Consider the following 20267-nt stretch of genomic DNA (forward strand, 5'->3'; position numbering starts at 1 on the left):
ACACTTTGCAACCGCTTGCTAGGTTGCCTTGGGTTAAGCCGGTCTGATAGTACATTGCAAATAGAATCCTATTTCCTACAATACAGGTGTTGATACTAACCTGTAATTTCCCATTCTGGAGTTCCAGGAATAGGTAGTCCTGCATCCCTGCAGCCAGGAGGAGGAGTCCACTTCGTCGGCTGGTCTTGAACTGCAGCGACAGGTGAAAGGAGGAGACATCTTGGATCGAAGTTATCTTGCAGAAACTGTCCCCAAAGTAGGATGCTGGGGAGACAAAAAATGAGGAGCGTTAAAGAAAAAAATAATATTCTGACATACAGTATTCTTTGAACATTCAATAAATATGGTTAGGTGTATTTTTGTTAAGTATACAGTCACTTATTAATTCATATAGTTGCCAATTTTATCGACAAATGTGTGGTGTGGGGTGGATTCTTGGTACCAAATGGCATAGGGATATCAACAGAAAATTAGCTTGATACCCTTTCATAGAGCTGGGCGATATGGACAATAAGTCATATGGTGGTACATGTAACTATTCTGCTGGATAACAACAAATACATGTTTTACTTTTTTTATGGACAGTTCATTTACATTAGCGGCAGGGCTCTAGACATTTTTTTCCATTGCAAAGTAAGACAACTGAGATGGTAGCCTCCCACTGGGCAAAAACCGGTTGATTCAACGTTGTTTCCACATCATATCAACAAAAACATTCTATGTGATTATATTGAATCGACGTGGAAAACTGATTTGATTTGAAATAAGTAATCAACGTAAGGGAATTTCACCCAACTTTTTGGGGGTGATTTCACGTTGAATTCAGGTTAGTTGAGACGTCTGTTATATGCCATGCTGTCATTGTTCTCTCTCTTTTTCTTGTCCCGACAGTGAGTTGAGTAGCTGTGATCGTTTTATCTGACTTATTTGGCGTAGGCTACAGCCAAACAGTAACCTGTGAGTTTGGAGTCAGTAAGCCGTCAATTCAAGAACTCGAGAACTGTAGTGGACGTTCTCTCATTTATGATCTATCGTGGTCATTACAATATGATATTGTTGCTATATAGCCATGTAGGCTAATTGATTAATCTATCAGTAAATGTATTCTAATGTCTTTGAAAAACTTTCCAGAGCTAGGACTAGGCTACTTGATGTAGGCCCATTCACTGCAAATGGCGCACTCTGCTTGCTCCGGGGCGAATCAAAACCATACTACAGCTTACTCCGGTTGTAAAATGTTGTCATGAACTCAATATTGGTAGGTAAGCAATATAGTATATACTCATAGAAAGCTGTGATTCTCCTCTCTGTAACTGGAACAACAGTAGTTGCTTTGAAAACTGTATTTTTCCCGCAATTGCATTTCGAGCAATGGTCATATGCTTGAGCTTCTCAGAATGCATCTCTCCCTCCTCTGTGCGCATAGTGGGGAGGGGGAGTGAGAGTGGTCTGCTCACACAGTAGCCGACAGCAAAAAAGGGACAGGCAGAAACCATCATAGCAGGGATCAACGTAATGTATAGGTTATTACTGTTGACCAGATAATGGTTTTTAGAACAATCTACAGAAAACATGTGAAGCAAAATCACCAACGTTGGCCTATGCAATGTTGGTGTTGGTAATTTTCAGTTTATCGTCCCTTTGTATCATGGTTCAGCTGCAACTCTGTTCCATTGCATCTCTGCTGTACTGACCAACATGAAAAAGCTATTTTTGGATTAACTAAAACATTATCAGGCCTTGTACAGCTGTTGCTCTCTGAAGAGGTGTTCTCATCACTTCAAAAGGATTCTCTCACTGAGACATCAGTCATTATCATTAGAGAGGGTTTCTGGAAGCCAACTATGGGCTGTAGGGTTTCCCAGGCTTTTTGGCTGTCTCCTTTCCAGCTCTATGCAAATTCAGCCATCTGCCTTGGACCACGTTCTCCGGAGTCCCTCTCCAACAGTAAACCACTCAGGAAGCCAATTATTTCCCAATAGCTTGTGCTCCTAAATAGCAATAGCTTGACCTCCAAGGCCCTGTTTCCAAGGCAGGGTTTTCCAAAGCCAGAGCCAAGAGACATAGAAGGGGGCTTTCCACAAGCCGCACACTCGCCTTCTGGGGATTATAGGTCAAACCAGAGCGCCTTTCTGGAATTCATCGAAGTGGAACTCTGACACTGTTCCGAACGACAGACAATGCAGATGTTCTGGGGACCGGGAGGAAAAGACAGACATCGCTACATCTCACCCAGAACATTCCAAAGAGGGCACAGTGTCCCTCAAAAACTAACAGAGCACCCAGCAAGTCAGCAGCAGAGCACTCTTGCCAAGAGTAGAAGGCGCAATGCCACCACAAGAGACAGATCTAATTGCAAGACTTTGTGCTGTATAAAGTGCACGTGTGCAGTTATTCTGACTCATTATTGTAACTATAAAAGGTAAAAATATGCTTTCAAGACTTATTCAATGTGTGTGTGTGTGTGTGTGTGTTTAGATGGTTGAGTGGTAGTCAGTATCTGTGTTTTATCAACATTAACGGCCTTAGGCCTACTGCCAAACGCAACCAGGGTATGTTCGTCCTGCGCTTTCTCATCCTGGAAAATTATCCCTTTCCAACCAGATCCGCAACAAACATTGGGAAACAAAATACTGCATTAGAGAGCCCCCAAACACATGTATACAGAACTAAAATAAGACAGTCGGCACAACTTTTAGCGTCTCGCCCAGGGCCTTTGTGATCACACTGTGCGCATTTGAAGGTGCAAAGCTTGCTCTTTCATGAACAAAGACAGTTGTGATTAACTGTCCCCGTACAGAGCCAAATGCACACAGTGACCTTTAGTGGCACACAGCACAGTTCTGCTCTCTTGCCAAGGATACACAATGTAGGCAACTCCCAATGTTGAACGATACAATTATTCTAACTGTTATCACATGGACAAACATACACAGCAGATGATGACTATATTATACGTACTATATTTACAAACCATGGCAAAGTGAAAATAAACAAGTTGCAAAAAACGATAAAAATGTTCACAAATGAGAGTTTACTTTCCCTCTAAAATGAGCGTAAGAACATTATAATTAAGGCAGAAATCTGTTATTGGTGGCAGCGGTGGGATTTGAACCCCGTGCCTCCGAAGAGACTGGAGCCTAAATGCAGACAAATATTATGGCTATATGCAAATACTGAAGATTGTCAGGAAGCCATGTCTATACGTTTCTGATTGTGTCCAAGCTGTATATGCTTCAGAGAACTCTGGGGACATGGTCCAAATACGAGACGTCTGCTAATAGAACAGGAGCCTGCGGCTTGGAACCAAAAATAAAAATAAACTGTTCTCTAAAAGTCAATTAAATTAACAAAGCAAATCCCAATGAGCTTCATGGTCCTTAAGCTGGAGCTTTAGCTGGATTGTTCTCAGAGAAAAGGGGATAAAATACTGAAGTAGAGGGTGATGCCAAACAATTCTGCTTAGGGATTTTCTGGTCCGTGCTGAGCTCACTGTTCCAGCCTGTGGGGAAGAAGCACCATTTTGTAACGAGATACAATGGTCCTAGTCTCAGCAGAGTACCTGGAATTCACTACCTCCCCTAGAGTGCTGTGAATAGAATACATGTGTAAAGAAATTGGCCATTTTTAAAGGGTTTGCATGGGGTTTTAATGTTCCATGCTTTGTTTTTTCGAGGCATTTCTCAACCTTTATTGTCTGACAGCCCTCACTACCATCAGCCCACTCACAGAGTGAGCAGAGGTGTTCCACCTCTGTATGATTCACAAACCTAGACCACAACCTAGAGACAGTCACTCTGTGGCCAAACAAGACAATATCACAAAAATAACACTGATGCTGATTTCACAAAAATGCGAGAACTTCCTTTGTCAAAGTGCAGGTGAAGTTCAGGACCAGTTGGGTAGCATTCGTAAAACATGTGGTGCTAACTCTGAAAAGAAATGGCCTCCCGGGAGCGTATAGCCTAGGTGAAATCTAGCCTTGTTGATCCATGGTAAAGCATCATTAAGTTTGAGTTATGGTTAACATTCTACCAGAGTAGACAGAAGACCCGAGTTGTAAAACAGCTGAGAGGTTTGGTCTCACATGTCTGTCTGAGTATGTGAGAGTCATCACAGCTCCTCTGGGAATGCACTAGAACTGATCTGAAGACAGCTCTTATCCCCCTTAGCCGCCACACCCAAGCTAACACTGCTGTATTGTGCATGGGCAGTGTCCTGGGCAGCAGCCAATGCAGATGGCTATAATTTGATGACTGACTGAGGTTGTATTTATAGTGTTCGGAGGAAACTGAAAGTGTCTTCTATTCCTCAGACCAGTGAATTAATTTCCCTCTTGTCTTTCACCCCCTTCTTTCAACCCCTGCTCTCTTCCCAGCTAACAACAAATGTTCACACAACTTTAGAGAACGTTCCCTTAAGAGTCTCATTATGTCATTACCTAACGTTTTCATAGGAATGCTCCAGTGCAAGGACTGTGTCCAAGAGACCATTCCCTTAATGTAAAACGGAACTTACCCAGAACGTGGATACCATGTTCTCAGAATATTCAATATTAATGTTTCAAACATGTTTCATTGGAACATTGCAAGACTGTTCCAGTGTCCAGTTTTCTGAGGGTTAGAAGAATAGTCTATCAACGTCACACCAAACATACTCAGAACATGGTTGCAATGTTGTCTGAATATAAGATAATCATGTTCTGGACACGTTTCATGGGACATTGCAAGAACATTCACGTGTCCAGTTTTCTTTGGGTTAGGAGAATATTCCATCAACGTCACTCCAAACATACACAGAACACGGTTGCCATGTTCTCAGAATATTCAATGGAATGTTCGAGACACATTTCATGGAAACGTTTCAAGAACATTCCTGTGTCCAATGACGTTTGAAACATAGTTCTGTCATGGTCCCCTGGAGATTTTTGTGTAGTTCCCAGCTGGGATGTCCCTAAAGATGTTCTTAGGATGTTGCCAGATGGTCCAAATGAAACGTTCTCCTACAAAATATTTCTTTATACACCACCAAATGTTACTGTAGTACAGTGTATGATTGGTGAACCACTGATTCATTTCCCAGCTCTTTGTATGTTGGCAAGGGACACCCTCACACAGGAGCAGTGCTTTTCACATACACATTTTCAACTTACATATTTGATTTCATTGTGCATGTTCATTTATACAGTAGTTATTATACAACATGTCCTCACCTGGGATTTGAATGCATAATCTCTTGGTTCACAGCATTCCGAGCTTCCTGCTATGCCACCATCTCACTATTCTCTCATCATTGATTTGATTGGCTTATTTCAGCAATTTTGGGGTTTTCTGTCAAGTCTAGTGATGCTGGGGCACATTACTCTGTTTTAATGTTACTCTGTAAACACTCTGAGAAATAACAGGGCTGAGATTTACTTCGAAGTGAAATCAATCATCGACACAGACGTGCTGGCGTAGCAGGAAGATCGTAAATGCTGTGAACCAATAGGTTGTGAGTTCAAATCCCCAGTGAGACATGTTAAATAAACATGCACAATGTAATCCTGTGTCAAATATGTAGGTTGAAAGCACTGTGTGTGGATGTCCCTAACTTTGCCAACAGACAAAGAGTTGTAAATGGTTCAATGATGGACAATAGTTACAAGGGGTGATGTGTAATGAAATAAATTCTGTTTTTTTGGGACCATATTGCAACGTCCATTAGGGACGTCCCCGGAAAAAAGCCGGGAAGTAGACAAATTCCTCTAGGGACCATGACAGAATGTCCTATGTTTAAAATGTCCTTGGACTCAGGAATGTTCTTGCTACGTTCCAATGAAACATGTCTAGAACATTAACCCTCAGATAACTGGACACATGAATGTTCAGAATGTGTACACATTCTGTGTATGTTTGGTGTAATGTCGATGAAATACTCTCCTAACCCTCAGAAAACTGGACACATTAATGTTCTTGCAACGTTCCATGAAAAGTGCATCGAACATTCATATGGGATATTATGAGAACATGGCAACTACATTCTGGGTAAGTTCTGTTTGACACTAATGTTCTCCTGACGCTAATGTCAAAACATGCTAAAGAGGTTATAGGAGGTTTCTGCTAACATACCTGTTAGTTAGGGGGGAACAATCTATGTATCTGGACAGTCAAACATCAGGGTAACATTACAGGTAACATTACAAAACCTTTTTCTCTCCCTACAATTGTTAGCTGGGTTTTTGCTTTCGGGCTCCCAACACATGTCCGGAAAACACATGAGGAAGAGGGCACAGGGGAAGGAAGCTATGCGTTGTTTGGACTGCTTCCTTCTGGCCTTGTGACTTGGCAGGGTGATGAGTCAGATTCCTCTGACTATAGATGCAGTAAAGAGGTCAATGAAATGCAGACCATGGCGGATAGAAGGAGGACGCCGGATTGGCACACATTCAACAAATCTGATCTAACGAAGTGGATATTCGTTAAATCCGTCATGATTTATTTATTGTAACAGGCCCACAATGTGGTTACTAATATCCAGTTTGGATATATTTGGATGTTTTCGCTGCATAACATTTAGAAGGTGTCCCTTTTCAGGTTTAGAAGAAGTGACTGCTAAATGCTAACTCCCGTTCGTATAAGCTGGTAGCGTAGCTAGCATGCAGAAATCAGTGGTGGTAGTCAAACTCGTTTTTAACTGTAATGCAGTTGATTGGTGACGATGACATGAATATGTGTTGGGGTTGACATCCATACAAGCATTATACTCAGATTATTACCTCAAGATAGTGTGAAACACACACTTAAACAACAGCCTAAATGTAGGCACATTTTGCTGGGGGGGCAAGGAGATTTGGTATCTTTCCCCCAAACGTTTCCATGGCATTTCTAGTGTTCTGATCACGTTTGCATGTATTCTCTAGAGATGAAGACACCATCCAGATCAGATACAGGTGTGCAGGTTTAGTGTACATAACCATACCCCTGTACACTCAACATGAGCTTTATTCCAAAATGATTTTTTATTAATACTGATGTGGGCCTATGGTCCTATTTGTAGATTACGTGTGTCACAGTCCCTATCATAATGCAGGTCGCATCAGCATGTTTATCTGTACGAGCACCATGGAAACCATTTTTCCATGTGTGCCCTCCTCCATAGCAACAGCCACTGGCAGCCACTGATTCACCAAACAAACCATCTACTTGCGTAGCAGTGGTAAAACTCTGGTCAACTTGCCTATGAATAGCGGTCATGTTGGTAATTTGTTTTCCTTACTGGGTTGTGCCTGCCCACTATACCAGCCAGTGCAGGGTGATGTTCTGGATATAATTACATGAGGGATGGGCTGCTGCTGCTATTCCGCGATAGAGTAGATCTACTAACGGATATGATGACATTTACTGTCTGAGACCATTACAAGTAACATGACAGTGATATGAATGAATCCATTCAAAGTTTAATGACAATAATGTACAGGGGTTAAATTGGGCCAGGTCTCGCTATGATCCAAATGAGACCTGGTAGGTAGGCCGCCAAACTTTGGTCATTTTTCATTATTTAATGAAAAATTGTTCACGGAACATTTTCCACAGCCAACAACACGAGTAAGCAACAGCAAAATCAGACAACCCCATAGTAGAATAGTTGATCTATTCTTGTTCAGCCTGTTGCATTCTATGTGAGAAAATAATGTTCCTCTAGAGGTGCAATCAAATTCCGAGTGCCGCACAGGGAGTGAAATATAAATGGCCAGTCATTGTACAACATTTCTATGTGCAGTCGCGGGAAAACACTCCTTTTAAAGCAATTTTGATGGCCACTGTTAAAAGGAGGATCCCAGAGTTTTCTTTCGTTACGAGGCTACACTTATTTCTCAAATCTAAGATTTGAGCCCTTTTCACCAAGATGTTTTTTTAAAACCACTTCATTGCAACACCTACAGTGTTATTCACATGCAAAACTCAGCACGCTAGCTGCTCTTTAAAGGAACCAAACACACACAGTAAAAAACAAAGTGCTTTGTAAGACAAACTAGTGCCAACTGAGCTGCCACCACCACCTTAAAGGAGACGATACCTTAACTTTGCTGGAGTATTGAAACACATGGTTGTGAGGGTACTGGGACCGATTTAAGGTGTATTGAAACATTCATCCTGAGGTGTTCTGACATGGTGTGTTGTAACACCACATAATCAAGAGTTGTGCTGCACATTGCCAGAGACTGGGAGCCCTAACCCGGAAAAGCTTGAAAACACATTTATGGTGTTTCGAGTCCTGTGTAGTGCAAAATTAAATCCCTTCTCTTTTGGTCGTTTCCTCTCGCTAAGCTCCTAACCACTATGATGGTGTTTCAAATCCTGTCTAGTGCACAATTAGATCCCTTCATCTGGAGTTTCCAAATATTGTAAATGGGAGTCTCATCTCTTATTGTATATTCCCTGCTCTTATATGGTGTGTTTATTTTCTCCTCGTCTGTAATTACAAATGGTCAAATGTACAGTATTATGCTCAAACGAAGGACACAAGAAAAAATTGTTTTGTGAAAATACTAATTATTCATTATCCTGGACAAATGTATTGAGTACAAAATTACTTTTTCAAGACATGACTGAAGCAAATTATTAGCAAATTATCAAATGACAACAAAAATGTAAATGTCTAAGATATTTATCACATTCCACTAAAGCAACAGAATTGTGGCATATTTCACATTCATGAAAAACAATATGGACAATGACTGCTAATGTTAGCAGTAGCACTCATACAAAACTTGTAACAAACTTTAGCCCAGGGCTCAATGCGATTCACTAGTCAGTCATCCATTATTCTAATGTCCTGTCCTGAGTCTATATATTCAGATGATGGTACAATACATGAAATGGAAGGTTGTTCAGATGAATTGAATCACAGTACAGTAAAGTTAGGACTTTTACTTAGACTATTAGCATAAGCAGCCGAAATGCTACACAAAATAAATGTTCTTTTTGAGTGAATTCCTGTTCTGTTTCCTTCTTCAATGTGATAACATTGTGTTTTCACGTTTCATTGACACATACTTTCTTGGATTGCTTTGGAGAGTTTCATCTGAGTGTTTGGTGTGCCCTCAACTGTCTAAGTTCGTGAAGGACCGGAATACAGGGAAGGCGCCGCAAACTTACCTATTTTTATACTTTACCGTAGAGTTTACTAGAGGGCACACCTGCCCACAAATGCCCGCCCTCCACCTCTATGCCTCAGACTGGGGGAATTCTGAACAGTACAAAAGCACAATGTTTGTAGTTCACATTTTGCCTTTAATCTTCTGTTATGAAGGTATGAAAAAATAAAGGTGGAATTTCACCCCCCAAAGAATTATCCCTAGGCCCTATTCAGACATGTATGACTGTAGTCCATAATTGAGTCCATGTTGTCTACTCTCAAGTCTGAATCGGGCCCCATGTCATCAGTGTAACAAGGTTGGTTCATCACACCAGTTTTATCCTGATGACTGGCTGAGTGGACTAAGGCAGTTTTTGACACAGTTTTTCACATCCGCCTTCTCACATAATAAATACCAGTGATGAAGGTTCATGTTGTACATGTTACCTCTGATATACCCACTGGAATTGTGATGCAGTGAATTAGAAGTGAAAAAATCTGTCTGTAAACAATTGTTGGAAAAATGACTTGTGTCATGCACAAAGTAGATGTCCTAACCGACTTGCCAAAACTATAGTTTGTTAACAAGAAATTTGTGGAGTGGTTCCAAAACGAGTTTTAATGACTCCAACCTAAGTGTATGTAAACTTCTGACATCAATTGTACATATTTTAAAATAGTAAATGGTTTAAAGCATAAATGTTGATTTATTATAAATGTTGATTGAATTTTGAGTCAATATTTGAATTAACATTTTGAAGAAGACACTGGGAATTTGAATACTTCTCATAGGGTAAACTTTGTGAGATTGTAAATAATGTTACACTCCAGATTTTTAGTGCTATGTAAGGTCAGAAGTTTACATACACTAAGTTGACTGTGCCTTTAAACAGCTTGGAAAATTCCAGAAAATGATGTAATGTCTTTAGAAGCATCTGATAGGCTAAATTACATCCTTTGAGTCAATTGGAGGTGTACCTGTGGATTTATTTCAAGGCCAACCTTCAAACTCAATGCCTCTTTTCTTGACATCATGGGAAAATCAAAAGAAATCAGCCAAGACCTCAGAAAAAACATTGTAGACCTCCACAAGTCTGGTTCGTCCTTGGGAGCAATTTCCAAACGCCTAAAGGTACCATGTTCATCTGTACAAACAATAGTACACAAGTATAAACACCATGGGACCACACAGCCATCATACCGCTCAGGAAGGAGACACGCTCTGTCTCCCAGAGATGAACGTACTTTGGTGCGAAAAGTGCAAATCAATCCCAGAACAACAGCAAAGGACCTTGTGAAAATGCTGGAGGAAACAGGTACAAAAGTATCTATATCCACAATAAAACAAGTCCTATATTGACAAAACCTGAAAGGCCGCTCAGCAAGGAAGAAGCCACTGCTCCAAAACTGCCATAAAAAAGCCAGATTACGGTTTGCAACTGCACACGGGGACAAAGATCGTACTTTTTGGAGAAATGTCCTCTGGTCTGATAAAACAAAAATAGAACTTGGCCATAATGACCATCTTTATGTTTGGAGGAAAAAGGGGGAGGCTTGCAAGCCGAAGAACACCATCCCAACCGTGAAGCATGGGGTTGGCAGCATCATGTTGTGGGGTGCTTTTCTGCAGGAGCGACTGGTGCACTTCACAAAATAGATGGCATCATGAGGCAGGAAAATTATGTAGATATATTTAAGCAACATCTCAAGACATCAGTCAGGAAGTTAAAGCTTGGTCGCAAATGGAAAATGACCCCAAGCATAGTTCCAAAGTTGTGGCAAAATGGCTTAATAAGGACAACAAAGTCAAGGTATTGGAGTGGCCATCACAAAGCACTGACCTCAATCCTATAGAAAAAGCGTGTGCGAGCAAGGAGGCCTACAAACCTGACTCAGTTACACCAGCTTTGTCAGGAGGAATGGGCCAAAAATCACCCAACTTATTGTGGGAAGGTTGTGGAAGGCTACCCGAAACGTTTGACCCAAGTTAAACAATTTACTAATTGAAAATACTAATTGATTGTATGTAAACTTCTGACCCACTTGGAATGTGATGAATGAAATCAAAGCTGAAATAAATCATTCTCTCTACTATTATTCTGACATTTCACATTCTTAACATAAAGTGGTGATCCTAACTGACCTAAGACATGGAATTTGTACTAGGATTAAATGTCAGGAATTGTGAAAAACTGAGTTTCAATGTATTTGGCTAAGGTGTATGTAAACTTCCGATTTCAACTATATGTCACCGAGGACATACCAGGGACATACATTCACAGTCATTGAGGAGCTATTTCTCACACAGGACCCAAGCATTGTGAAGGCAAGCGCAACATAATTTTAGCCTCCTTTCAGATTCCCATCTACCTCCGCGTTCCCTCAAGATTCACCAAAGCCGCCGGGGCAAAGATAAATAAAATATTCAATATGGTGGCCATTGGACATGACTCAGGGGGTGGCCTTCTCCCTGTGAATCATTACAACGGTTCTGCCCCTTCGTAAAAACTCACCGCGCTTACACATGGAGTGGGAAAACATAGGACCCTTCCATCTTAGAGAGAAGCATAATATAGTGGTGTAAGTTCAGCTGTGAACTCGACAAGAGAAATGAGGGAAAAACATGGGAAAGTTGAGGTGGAGAATAACTTTGATTTAAAGGATACTTTGGGATTTTAGCAATGAAGCCCTTTATCTCCTTCCCAGAGTCAGATGAACTAGTGGATACCATTTGCATGTCTCTGCGTGCAGAGTCCCTGTTGTCTGGGCTTGGTTCACCAACAAAGAGGGGAAATTTGGAAAAAAGTGTCTCATCAAAATGAAATTATGGTTGGTGTCACACTTTTGCCCCAGCCCCAGCTAACATATCTGACTCCCAATAACCAACTAATCATGATCTTCAATTCGAATGCAATTAGTTTAATTAGCTGTGTTTGCCACGGATGGGAAAGAAGTGTGACACCACTCCAGCCCCCAAGGACTGGAGTTGTCTATCCCTGCTTTAGGGCTGCCAGCTGGTTGGAGAGCAGAATCGAGTTCACCCCATGCATGGAGAATCGTTGTACTTAGTCGCATCCATCATGTAGAAGCCAAAGCTCTGGCCTACATTTAGAGGCGGGAGAAGCCCCATTCCAATTATGTCCACAAAAAAAACATGTCTAAGATGTGTAAAAGTCTGGGTAAAAAGTATTAATTGGTAATGACAGTAGTTTACAGTCCAGTATTCACTGTTCGCCTGCTTGACAGATAGCAGTGATGGAGATAGTGGTTGCTTGTCATGAATAAAGTAATGTCTTGTAAAGGTTCTGTATGCTGCCTCTGTCTGGTCTTAACTTTCAGTATAGTTGGCGTTCCACTCTTCAAACCCTCCAAAAGGTTTGTTAAATTATTCCAACTTGGAACATTTTTGAGGTGCAGTATAATGTCCATTTCTCAGGTTGGTTTTGCTAGCTAGCTAGCTTTGTTCAGTTCAAAGGGTGCGAGTGCAACATTTTGTAGACACGGACACGTTTTCAGAGCATATCCCAGGTTTACCCAAACAACATGTTTAGTCAATACGCATGTGCAAAAAATGAAATCGGCTCAATGAAACTAATGAAGCTACAGTACTTCAAGCTAGGCAAAGCAGCGAAGCCTATGCTGACCCTGTCCGTTAACAGTTACTGGAGTCAGGAACGGCCGTGCACGCAGTGATTTGCATTAATGGAAAGGAAGGCATGTATACCCTGGCTCCTTTCCTGAGGTTTTGAATCAGTTTTAGAAAATGTTGAGATTTTGAGCAAAAAAACACCAGAATCATTAAGAAAAAACATTTAGATAACAATAAAGAATGACTATTTGTTATATAATTTTTATCTGGTTTTTCATAACATTTTTAAAATGAGATTATCACAGGCCTACCCTGCCTACTGTCGTGGCAATTTCCTCAGTGGAACACACACACACAATAGTCGACAGATTCTATTCTGTCGAATAAAACAACCATTCTAATGCAATACAAAGATTATAATATAATTTTACAAGCACTATAACATAATCTTGCACTTTTCCACTGCACTACCCTGACTGCACATCCCTGGTGGGGGTACAGTTTTGGACAACACAGTTTCCAGTAGCTACCCTACCATGGGAACCAAATCACTGAGCAATTATTTATGTGAAATGTATGTCTAGAAAACCAGGATCCCCTATATGTACGAGAGCCAGTGAAAATACTTTTTGTTAGAGCTTGGCTGCATTTCAGTGTCATGTTAAATTTGCGATAGCCCACTGGACAAATCTACCAAGTGATGTCATACAATCCTTCATTCTTTCCTATTTAGACACCTCGAAAAGACACCTCAGTCTGAAATCCCCAACATTGTTTACCTTGTATGTAAATAATTGTATGTCTTCCATTATAGCAAGCAGGACAACAAGTTCGCTATTTGGTTTAGAGTTCATCACACCCAAATGGAAAGACTAATAGCAGTCGTCACAAATGGCCTGGACGGATAATCTCACTCACCTAACAGCATTTGAACAAAAACAGAAACCTCAACAGGAGCATTGTGCCAGGCCTGAGCCCTGCCTGGTTTATAGCCAGGCAATACAAAGGACGCCTCTGTAAGGCCCAGGCGAGCTACGGAAGCCATCAACCTCCAAGGTCCCTGCGGGTGGGTTCTGTTTAAATAATCCCCCCGTGACATCACTGGGACTAACAACAAGGGATTGTTTATACTCGTATGACCTGCAGGAGGGACATCAAAACCCCAGGGTGCTGTCTCCTGAAGACTCCTTCATCGTTTTTGTGGACCGCGTCAGCAATGCCTGGGGACACTTGAGTCAATAGACAAGTGCACTGTAATAATGTATTACTTGAAATTACATAGGCTTCGTTACAGGGTAACTACAGTACAAAGACATAAGCATGGAGGAAATGACCATGTAGCTAGGTCAGTACAGGCATTTACCACTGCTAAATACAAAAATGGAGAGAAAATGTAAGTACTAATTACTCCATAATTTAATGTACTTACTAGCTTGTTACAGTGCAATTACATAGGTTATTACACTGTAGTTACTCTGACATGAGACTAGTAGCATAAAGCTAGTAGCATAAAGTTCAACCATAGCCTCATGTCACTATATTGGAAAGAGATGATTGATGTGTATAATACTCATATTTTTCATTTTTTCCTTCCCATATACCCACTACCAGTGTACCTTTACAGATATGCATATGTAAAATATTCCATACAGAGTTTCTATCACCTTTACCTCCACGTCTGTAGTCCTGCCGCTTTAACCTAATCCACTGTTCCTGACATTTCAAAAACATAATTAATTCAGTATTCACTAGTATTAACATTTGCTCCGTTATGAATCTGGTTATGAGCACTAGAGAGCAGCCTTCATTCACGCAACAGCTAATTATCCCCATGACATTGGCTTTTCAATGGAGTGGAGAACAATTCGGCGAGTAGCAGATCTCTGTCATAAATCACCCTCTGAATGTCAACAAAGGACAATATTTGAGACCTGATTCATAAAGACATTTCTCTTTACTGGCTCCTTTGTGCGCTGTGTGCTGTGCAGTGAATCAGGTATATGGATAAGCTGAATGGGGTATAGAAAGGGGGAAAGTAAAGAGTCCCTTAGTCTGAGGCAGAGCCCAGATCAGAGCTCTCTCTATGGGCTATGGCGTGTGAGCCCCTAGCCAAGCAGGCCTGGTTGTGTGTACAGTCTGTGGAGGGGAAACTGTGATACAGAAGCAGAAAGCTGCGTTGCTCCCTATCTGGCTTACAACCCTGGTGTGTAAGTCAGTGTGTGTGTGAGATCAGAGCACAACATTAGCCCCTTAATGCAGACCAGATGAAGGCCCCGCAGGGCTCAGGTTGCCCCCCCCCCCCACCACTCCCCCATCCTTCCCATAAGCCAAATCACCGTCCACCCCTCCCTATCCTATCTCAGTCCACTGTATTAAAGCTCCCCATAAATGCTATTCTTGAAGCTGTCTAGCTACCCCTCCCCCAGCCCTCCTTGCCCACTCCACCTCCTCCTTGCTTCGCTCACTTTTTCCCCCAACAGCTAGGTTTTCCACAACCACTCAATCATTGTATTCAGTCTCCTGGTTGGTCTGGTCACTCCACCCTTAGCTGGTGCTCTCCCGCCACTCCCAGCACCATTTCCACAACGCTACTACTCAGGGGCCCCACCCTGTTTTTACTGACTGACTGCCTCTCATTTGGGAGAAATTAGGAGCAAGCCACCCCACACTACCCCACCTCTCACCCCCCTCCACCTCCCTCCCTCACCCTACCACCACTCTCCACAGCCCAAAATAAACATGGGCGCTAGGAAAACCAGGGAACACTGCAAAACGACTTAAAAGCCTGTCTAATCTTCCATCTCTGAATTTTCATCCATCTATTCATCCATTTTCCTTTCCTATACCGTGACAATTTGTTTCGGGAAGTTTTTGGATGTCTAACTTAAAGATTGATAGTATCGTTGACCATGGAAAATGTAGGTCGGGAGTCATTAAGAGACAGAGAGAAAACCCACTCAGACCGGGGATTAATCCGAAACAGGTTCTCAGCTCAGCCACATTCTCACTCTCTGGCATGGCCGTCCATGGTACGCTCTCTAACCAACTGTGCAGAGATAGATAAGTCCAAGGTATTATTTCATATTGGGAAATGTGGAACCCTGAGGGCCAATTCCATCTATCCAAGTAGGTTTTCAGGATAAACATGAAATAAGTGTGAAATACTGTATTGTACTACTATTGATTTATACAGTAGAAGTAAAATCATAGTCCACATTCCCGACGAGCCCCCAAATATGTTACGATATAGGATACACAAACTCTACAAAACAAAGTTTACAGTGAAACCCGGTAATCACTGTTGATTGACTGTGGGTTACGTAATAGCCTCTGCAATTACTTTATGGACCAGTCTCTATCAAGATGCAATCTAAACTTGAGCTCAAAGGATGGTATTGTTCAAAAGGTCTAGCACATTATGAGGTCTAGACATATATATATATATCAACAGGAATTGATTGGTGGTGGACTCAAGGTTCAATGGGAGACAGCACAGTGAATAGAATTGTCTTCAAATCGCAAAAACATACAACACATTTGGAAACTGTTCCACCACTTTCAAACCTCACTTTTCAACCCACTTAAAAGCCAATGCGGTAAGAATGTTGCGTTACGCTTTATTATTCAAGTCCCATTTTTTTTTCTGTTGAGGTTGTGGACCACAAAACACCCGTATTCACATCCCAAAGGCCACATCCATGTTAATGGTTTAAACATGTGCTGTTTCAGTGAGAAGTCCCCCCCGGGGGAAAACTCCGACTCTCAGCCTCCTAGTAATCATAAATTAGTCCCCACTCCATCCACCACAGTGGGCAGGAGGTACAGTGCATTCGGAAAGTATTCAGACCCCTTCCCTTTTTCCACATGATTGCTATGTTACAGCCTTATTCTAAAATGGATTAAATGACACATTTTCGTCATCAATCTACACACAATACATCATAATGACAAAGTTACATTTTTTGCAAATTTATATATTTTTTAAAACAGAAATACCTTATTTACATAAGTATTCAGACCCTTTGCTATGAGACTCGAAATTGAGCTCAGGTGCATCCTGTTTCCATTGATCATCCAACTTGATTGGCGTCCACCTGTGGTAAATTCAATTGATTGGACATGATTTGTAAAGGCACACACCTGTCTATATAAGGTCGCACAGTTGACAGTGCATATTAGAGCAAAAACCGAGCCATGAGGTCGAAAGAATTGTCTGTAGAATTCCGAGACAGGATTGTGTCGAGGCACAGCTCTGGGGAAGGGTACTAAAACATTTCTGGAGCATTGAAGGTACCCAAGAACACAGTATCCTCCATCATTCTTAAACAGAATTAGGCTGGAACCACCAAGACTCTTCCTACAGCTGACCGCCCGGCCAAACTGAGCAATTAGGGGAGAAGGGCCTTGGTCAGGGAGGTGACCAAGATCCCGATGGTCACTCTGACAGAGCTCCAGAGTTCCTCTATGGAGATGGGAGAACCTTCCAGAAGGACAACCATCTCTGCAGCACTCCACCAATCAGGCCTTTATGGTAGAGTGGCCAGACGAAAGGCACTCCTCAGTAAAAGGCACATGACAGATAGCTTGGAGTTTACCAAAAGGCACCTAAAGGACTCTCAGATCATGAGAAAATAGATTCTCTGGTCTGATGAAACCGAGATTGAACTCTTTGGCCTGAATGCCAAGCGTCAGCCTGGAGAAATCCTGGCACCATCCCAACGGTGAATCATGGTGGTGGCAGCATCATGCTGGGGGGATGTTTTTCAGTGACAGGGACTGGGAAACTAGTCAGGATCGAGGGAAAGAAGAACGGAGCAAAGTATAGAGAAATCCTTGATGAAAACCTGCTCTAGAGCGCTCAGGAGCTCAGACTGAGGCAACGGTTAACCTTCCAACAGGACAACGACCCTAAGCCCACAGTCAAGACAACGCAGTAGTGGCTTCAGGACAAGTCTCTGCATGTCCTTGAGTGGCCCAGCCAGAACGCTCCCCATCCAACCTGACAGAGCTTGAGATGATCTGCAGAGAAGAATGGGAGAAACTCCCCAAATACAGGTGTGCCGAGCTTGTAGCATCATACCCAAGAAGACTTGAGGCTGTAATTGCTGCCAAAAGTGCTTCAACAAAGTACTGATACCCCCAAGACATACTAACCTCTCATAATTAGAATAATAGGGGAAGTTAGCATTTTTGGGGTGTATGATATTTGTGCGTGTGTAACTTTCTCACTCATCATTATTCACGATTCATTCAGGACAAGGCCTATACTCGGCCTTGTCTCAGGATTGTAAGTTGGTGGTTGAGGATATCCCTCTAGTGGTGCAGGGGCTGTGCTTTGGCAAAGTGGGTGGGGTTATATCCTTCCTGTTTGGCCCTGTCCGGGGGGTTTCTTCGGATGGGGCCACAGTGTCTCCTGACCGCTCCTGTCTCAGCCTCCAGTATTTATGCTGCAGTAGTTTATGTGTCGGGGGGCTAGGGTCAGTTGGTTACCTGGAGTACTTCTCCTGTCTTATCCAGTGTCCTGTGTGAATTTAAGTATGCTCTCTCTAATTCTCTCGTTCTCTCTTTCTCTCTGAGAACCTGAGCCCTAGGACCATACGTCAGGACTACCGGGCATGATGACACCTTGCTGTCCCCAGTCCGCCTGGCCTTGCTGCTATTCCAGTTTCGAATGTTCTGCCTGCGGTTACGGAACCCCCACCTGTCCCAGACCTGCTGTTTTCAACTCTTAATGATCGGCTATGAAAAGCCAACTGAGATTTATTCCTGATTATTATTTGACCATGCTTGTCATTTATGAACATTTTGAAAATCTTGGCTCTCTCTAATTTTCTCCTTCTCTCTTTCTTTCTCTCGGAGGACCTGAGCCCTAGGACCATACGTCGGGACTTCCGGCCGTGGTGACTCCTTGCTGTCCCCAGTCCGCCTGGCCTTGCTGCTATTCCAGTTTCAACTGTTCTGCCTGGGGTTATGGAACCCCTACCTGTCCCAGACCTGCTGTTTTCAACTCTTAATGATCGGCTATGAAAAGCCAACTGAGATTTATTCCTGATTATTATTTGACCATGCTTGTCATTTATGAACATTTTGAAAATCTTGGCTCTCTCTAATTTTCTCCTTCTCTCTTTCTTTCTCTCGGAGGACCTGGGCCCTAGGACCATGCGTCGGGACTGCCGCCCGTGGTGACTCCTTGCTGACCCCAGTCCGCCTGGCCTTGCTGCTATTCCAGTTTCAACTGTTCTGCCTGGGGTTATGGAACCCCTACCTGTCCCAGACCTGCTGTTTTCAACTCTTAATGATCGGCTATGAAAAGCCAACTGAGATTTATTCCTGATTATTATTTGACCATGCTTGTCACTTATGAACATCTTGGCATAGTTCTGTTATAATCTCCACCCGGCACAGCCAGAAGAGGACTGGCCACCCCTCATAGCCTGGTTCCTCTCTAGGTTTCTTCCTAGGTTTTGGCCTTTCTAGGGAGTTTTTCCTAGCCACCGTGCTTCTACACCTGCATTACTAGCTGTTTGGGGTTTTAGGCTGGGTTTCTGTACAGCACTTCGAGATATTAGCTGATGTACGAAGGGCTATATAAAATAAAATTGATTGATTGATTGAATTGACAATCCATAATCATGGTAGCATCCACATTAATGTAGAACATTTTCCTTTCAGGGTGCAAAAAGTTCCGTAATTTCTAAACGGTTCTCCCAGTATGGATGAAAATACCTTTCAAATTAAAGCTGACAGTCTGCACTTTAACCTCATAGTCATTGTATCATTTCAAATCCAAAGTGCTGGAGTACAGAGACAAAACAACATAAAATTGTCACTGTCCCAATACTTTTGGAACTCACTGCACATAGAGACAGAGAGAAAATGAGAGACACTAAGAGAGTGGAATGAGAAACAGAAACAGATAGAGAGCGGAAAGAGAAAGAGATTTGTTAAAAGACAGATTGGACCAGACAGAGAGAGAAAGAGAGAGAACAGAAAGGGAGAGAGAAAGGAACTTCGTACATCATTATTGTACGTGAACAATGTGTCAAAGAGCTGGCAAGACGATGGAAAAACAGTAGAGTATTTATTCCCCTATTTGCATTTAGATTATAACAATCATGGAGCAATTTTTAGACGCTGTTGTTCATACAGCTTTCCCAGTGGTTAAACCAATGTAATTACAAACAATTGCACCTCATTGACTGCAATTGATTTACTGTTATCTCTTCATTCCATTTGAATGAATTGGCTTCTACTACTAATCCCAAATGACCCTCTTTGTAATACACAGTGCGTAACATGCTCAATATCCCGGGTAGTGTGTTAGTTGCTAGTCATTGTGCATGAAATTAGCATTAGCTTTCCAAGACAACCACAGAGCATAATGCATTAGGCCTACTCCAACGCTTATTATGTTTTAGCTTCACCATCATCAGCCCAGACCCAGCTTAACTAAGCAGATAATGAGTCTATATGCAGATGTAGGATCTGAATTTGAGCCTGTTTGCCACAGCAGGACAATAATCCTGCAGCAACAGGAAATGTGAATTATTATCTGGAT

General features: G+C 42.1%; 1 protein-coding gene and 1 long non-coding RNA gene across 2 annotated transcripts in view; one reads left to right on the forward strand and one right to left on the reverse strand.

The window, feature by feature from the left end:
• Window positions 1-20267, reverse strand: part of cspg4 (chondroitin sulfate proteoglycan 4) — a 103083-nt gene that overhangs the window by 39035 nt on the left and 43781 nt on the right. The window contains exon 2 of the mRNA XM_071326770.1: window positions 101-264. Coding sequence (XP_071182871.1) covers window positions 101-264 — 164 coding nt within the window. The remainder of the gene's footprint in view (window positions 1-100; window positions 265-20267) is intronic.
• Window positions 13186-19468, forward strand: LOC139530398 (uncharacterized). The gene is made up of 2 exons (XR_011666021.1): window positions 13186-14102; window positions 18287-19468. It is a non-coding gene; the product is annotated as an uncharacterized lncRNA (long non-coding RNA).

The sequence above is a fragment of the Salvelinus alpinus genome, chromosome 9, assembly GCF_045679555.1.
Source record: "Salvelinus alpinus chromosome 9, SLU_Salpinus.1, whole genome shotgun sequence".
NCBI lineage: Eukaryota > Metazoa > Chordata > Actinopteri > Salmoniformes > Salmonidae > Salvelinus > Salvelinus alpinus.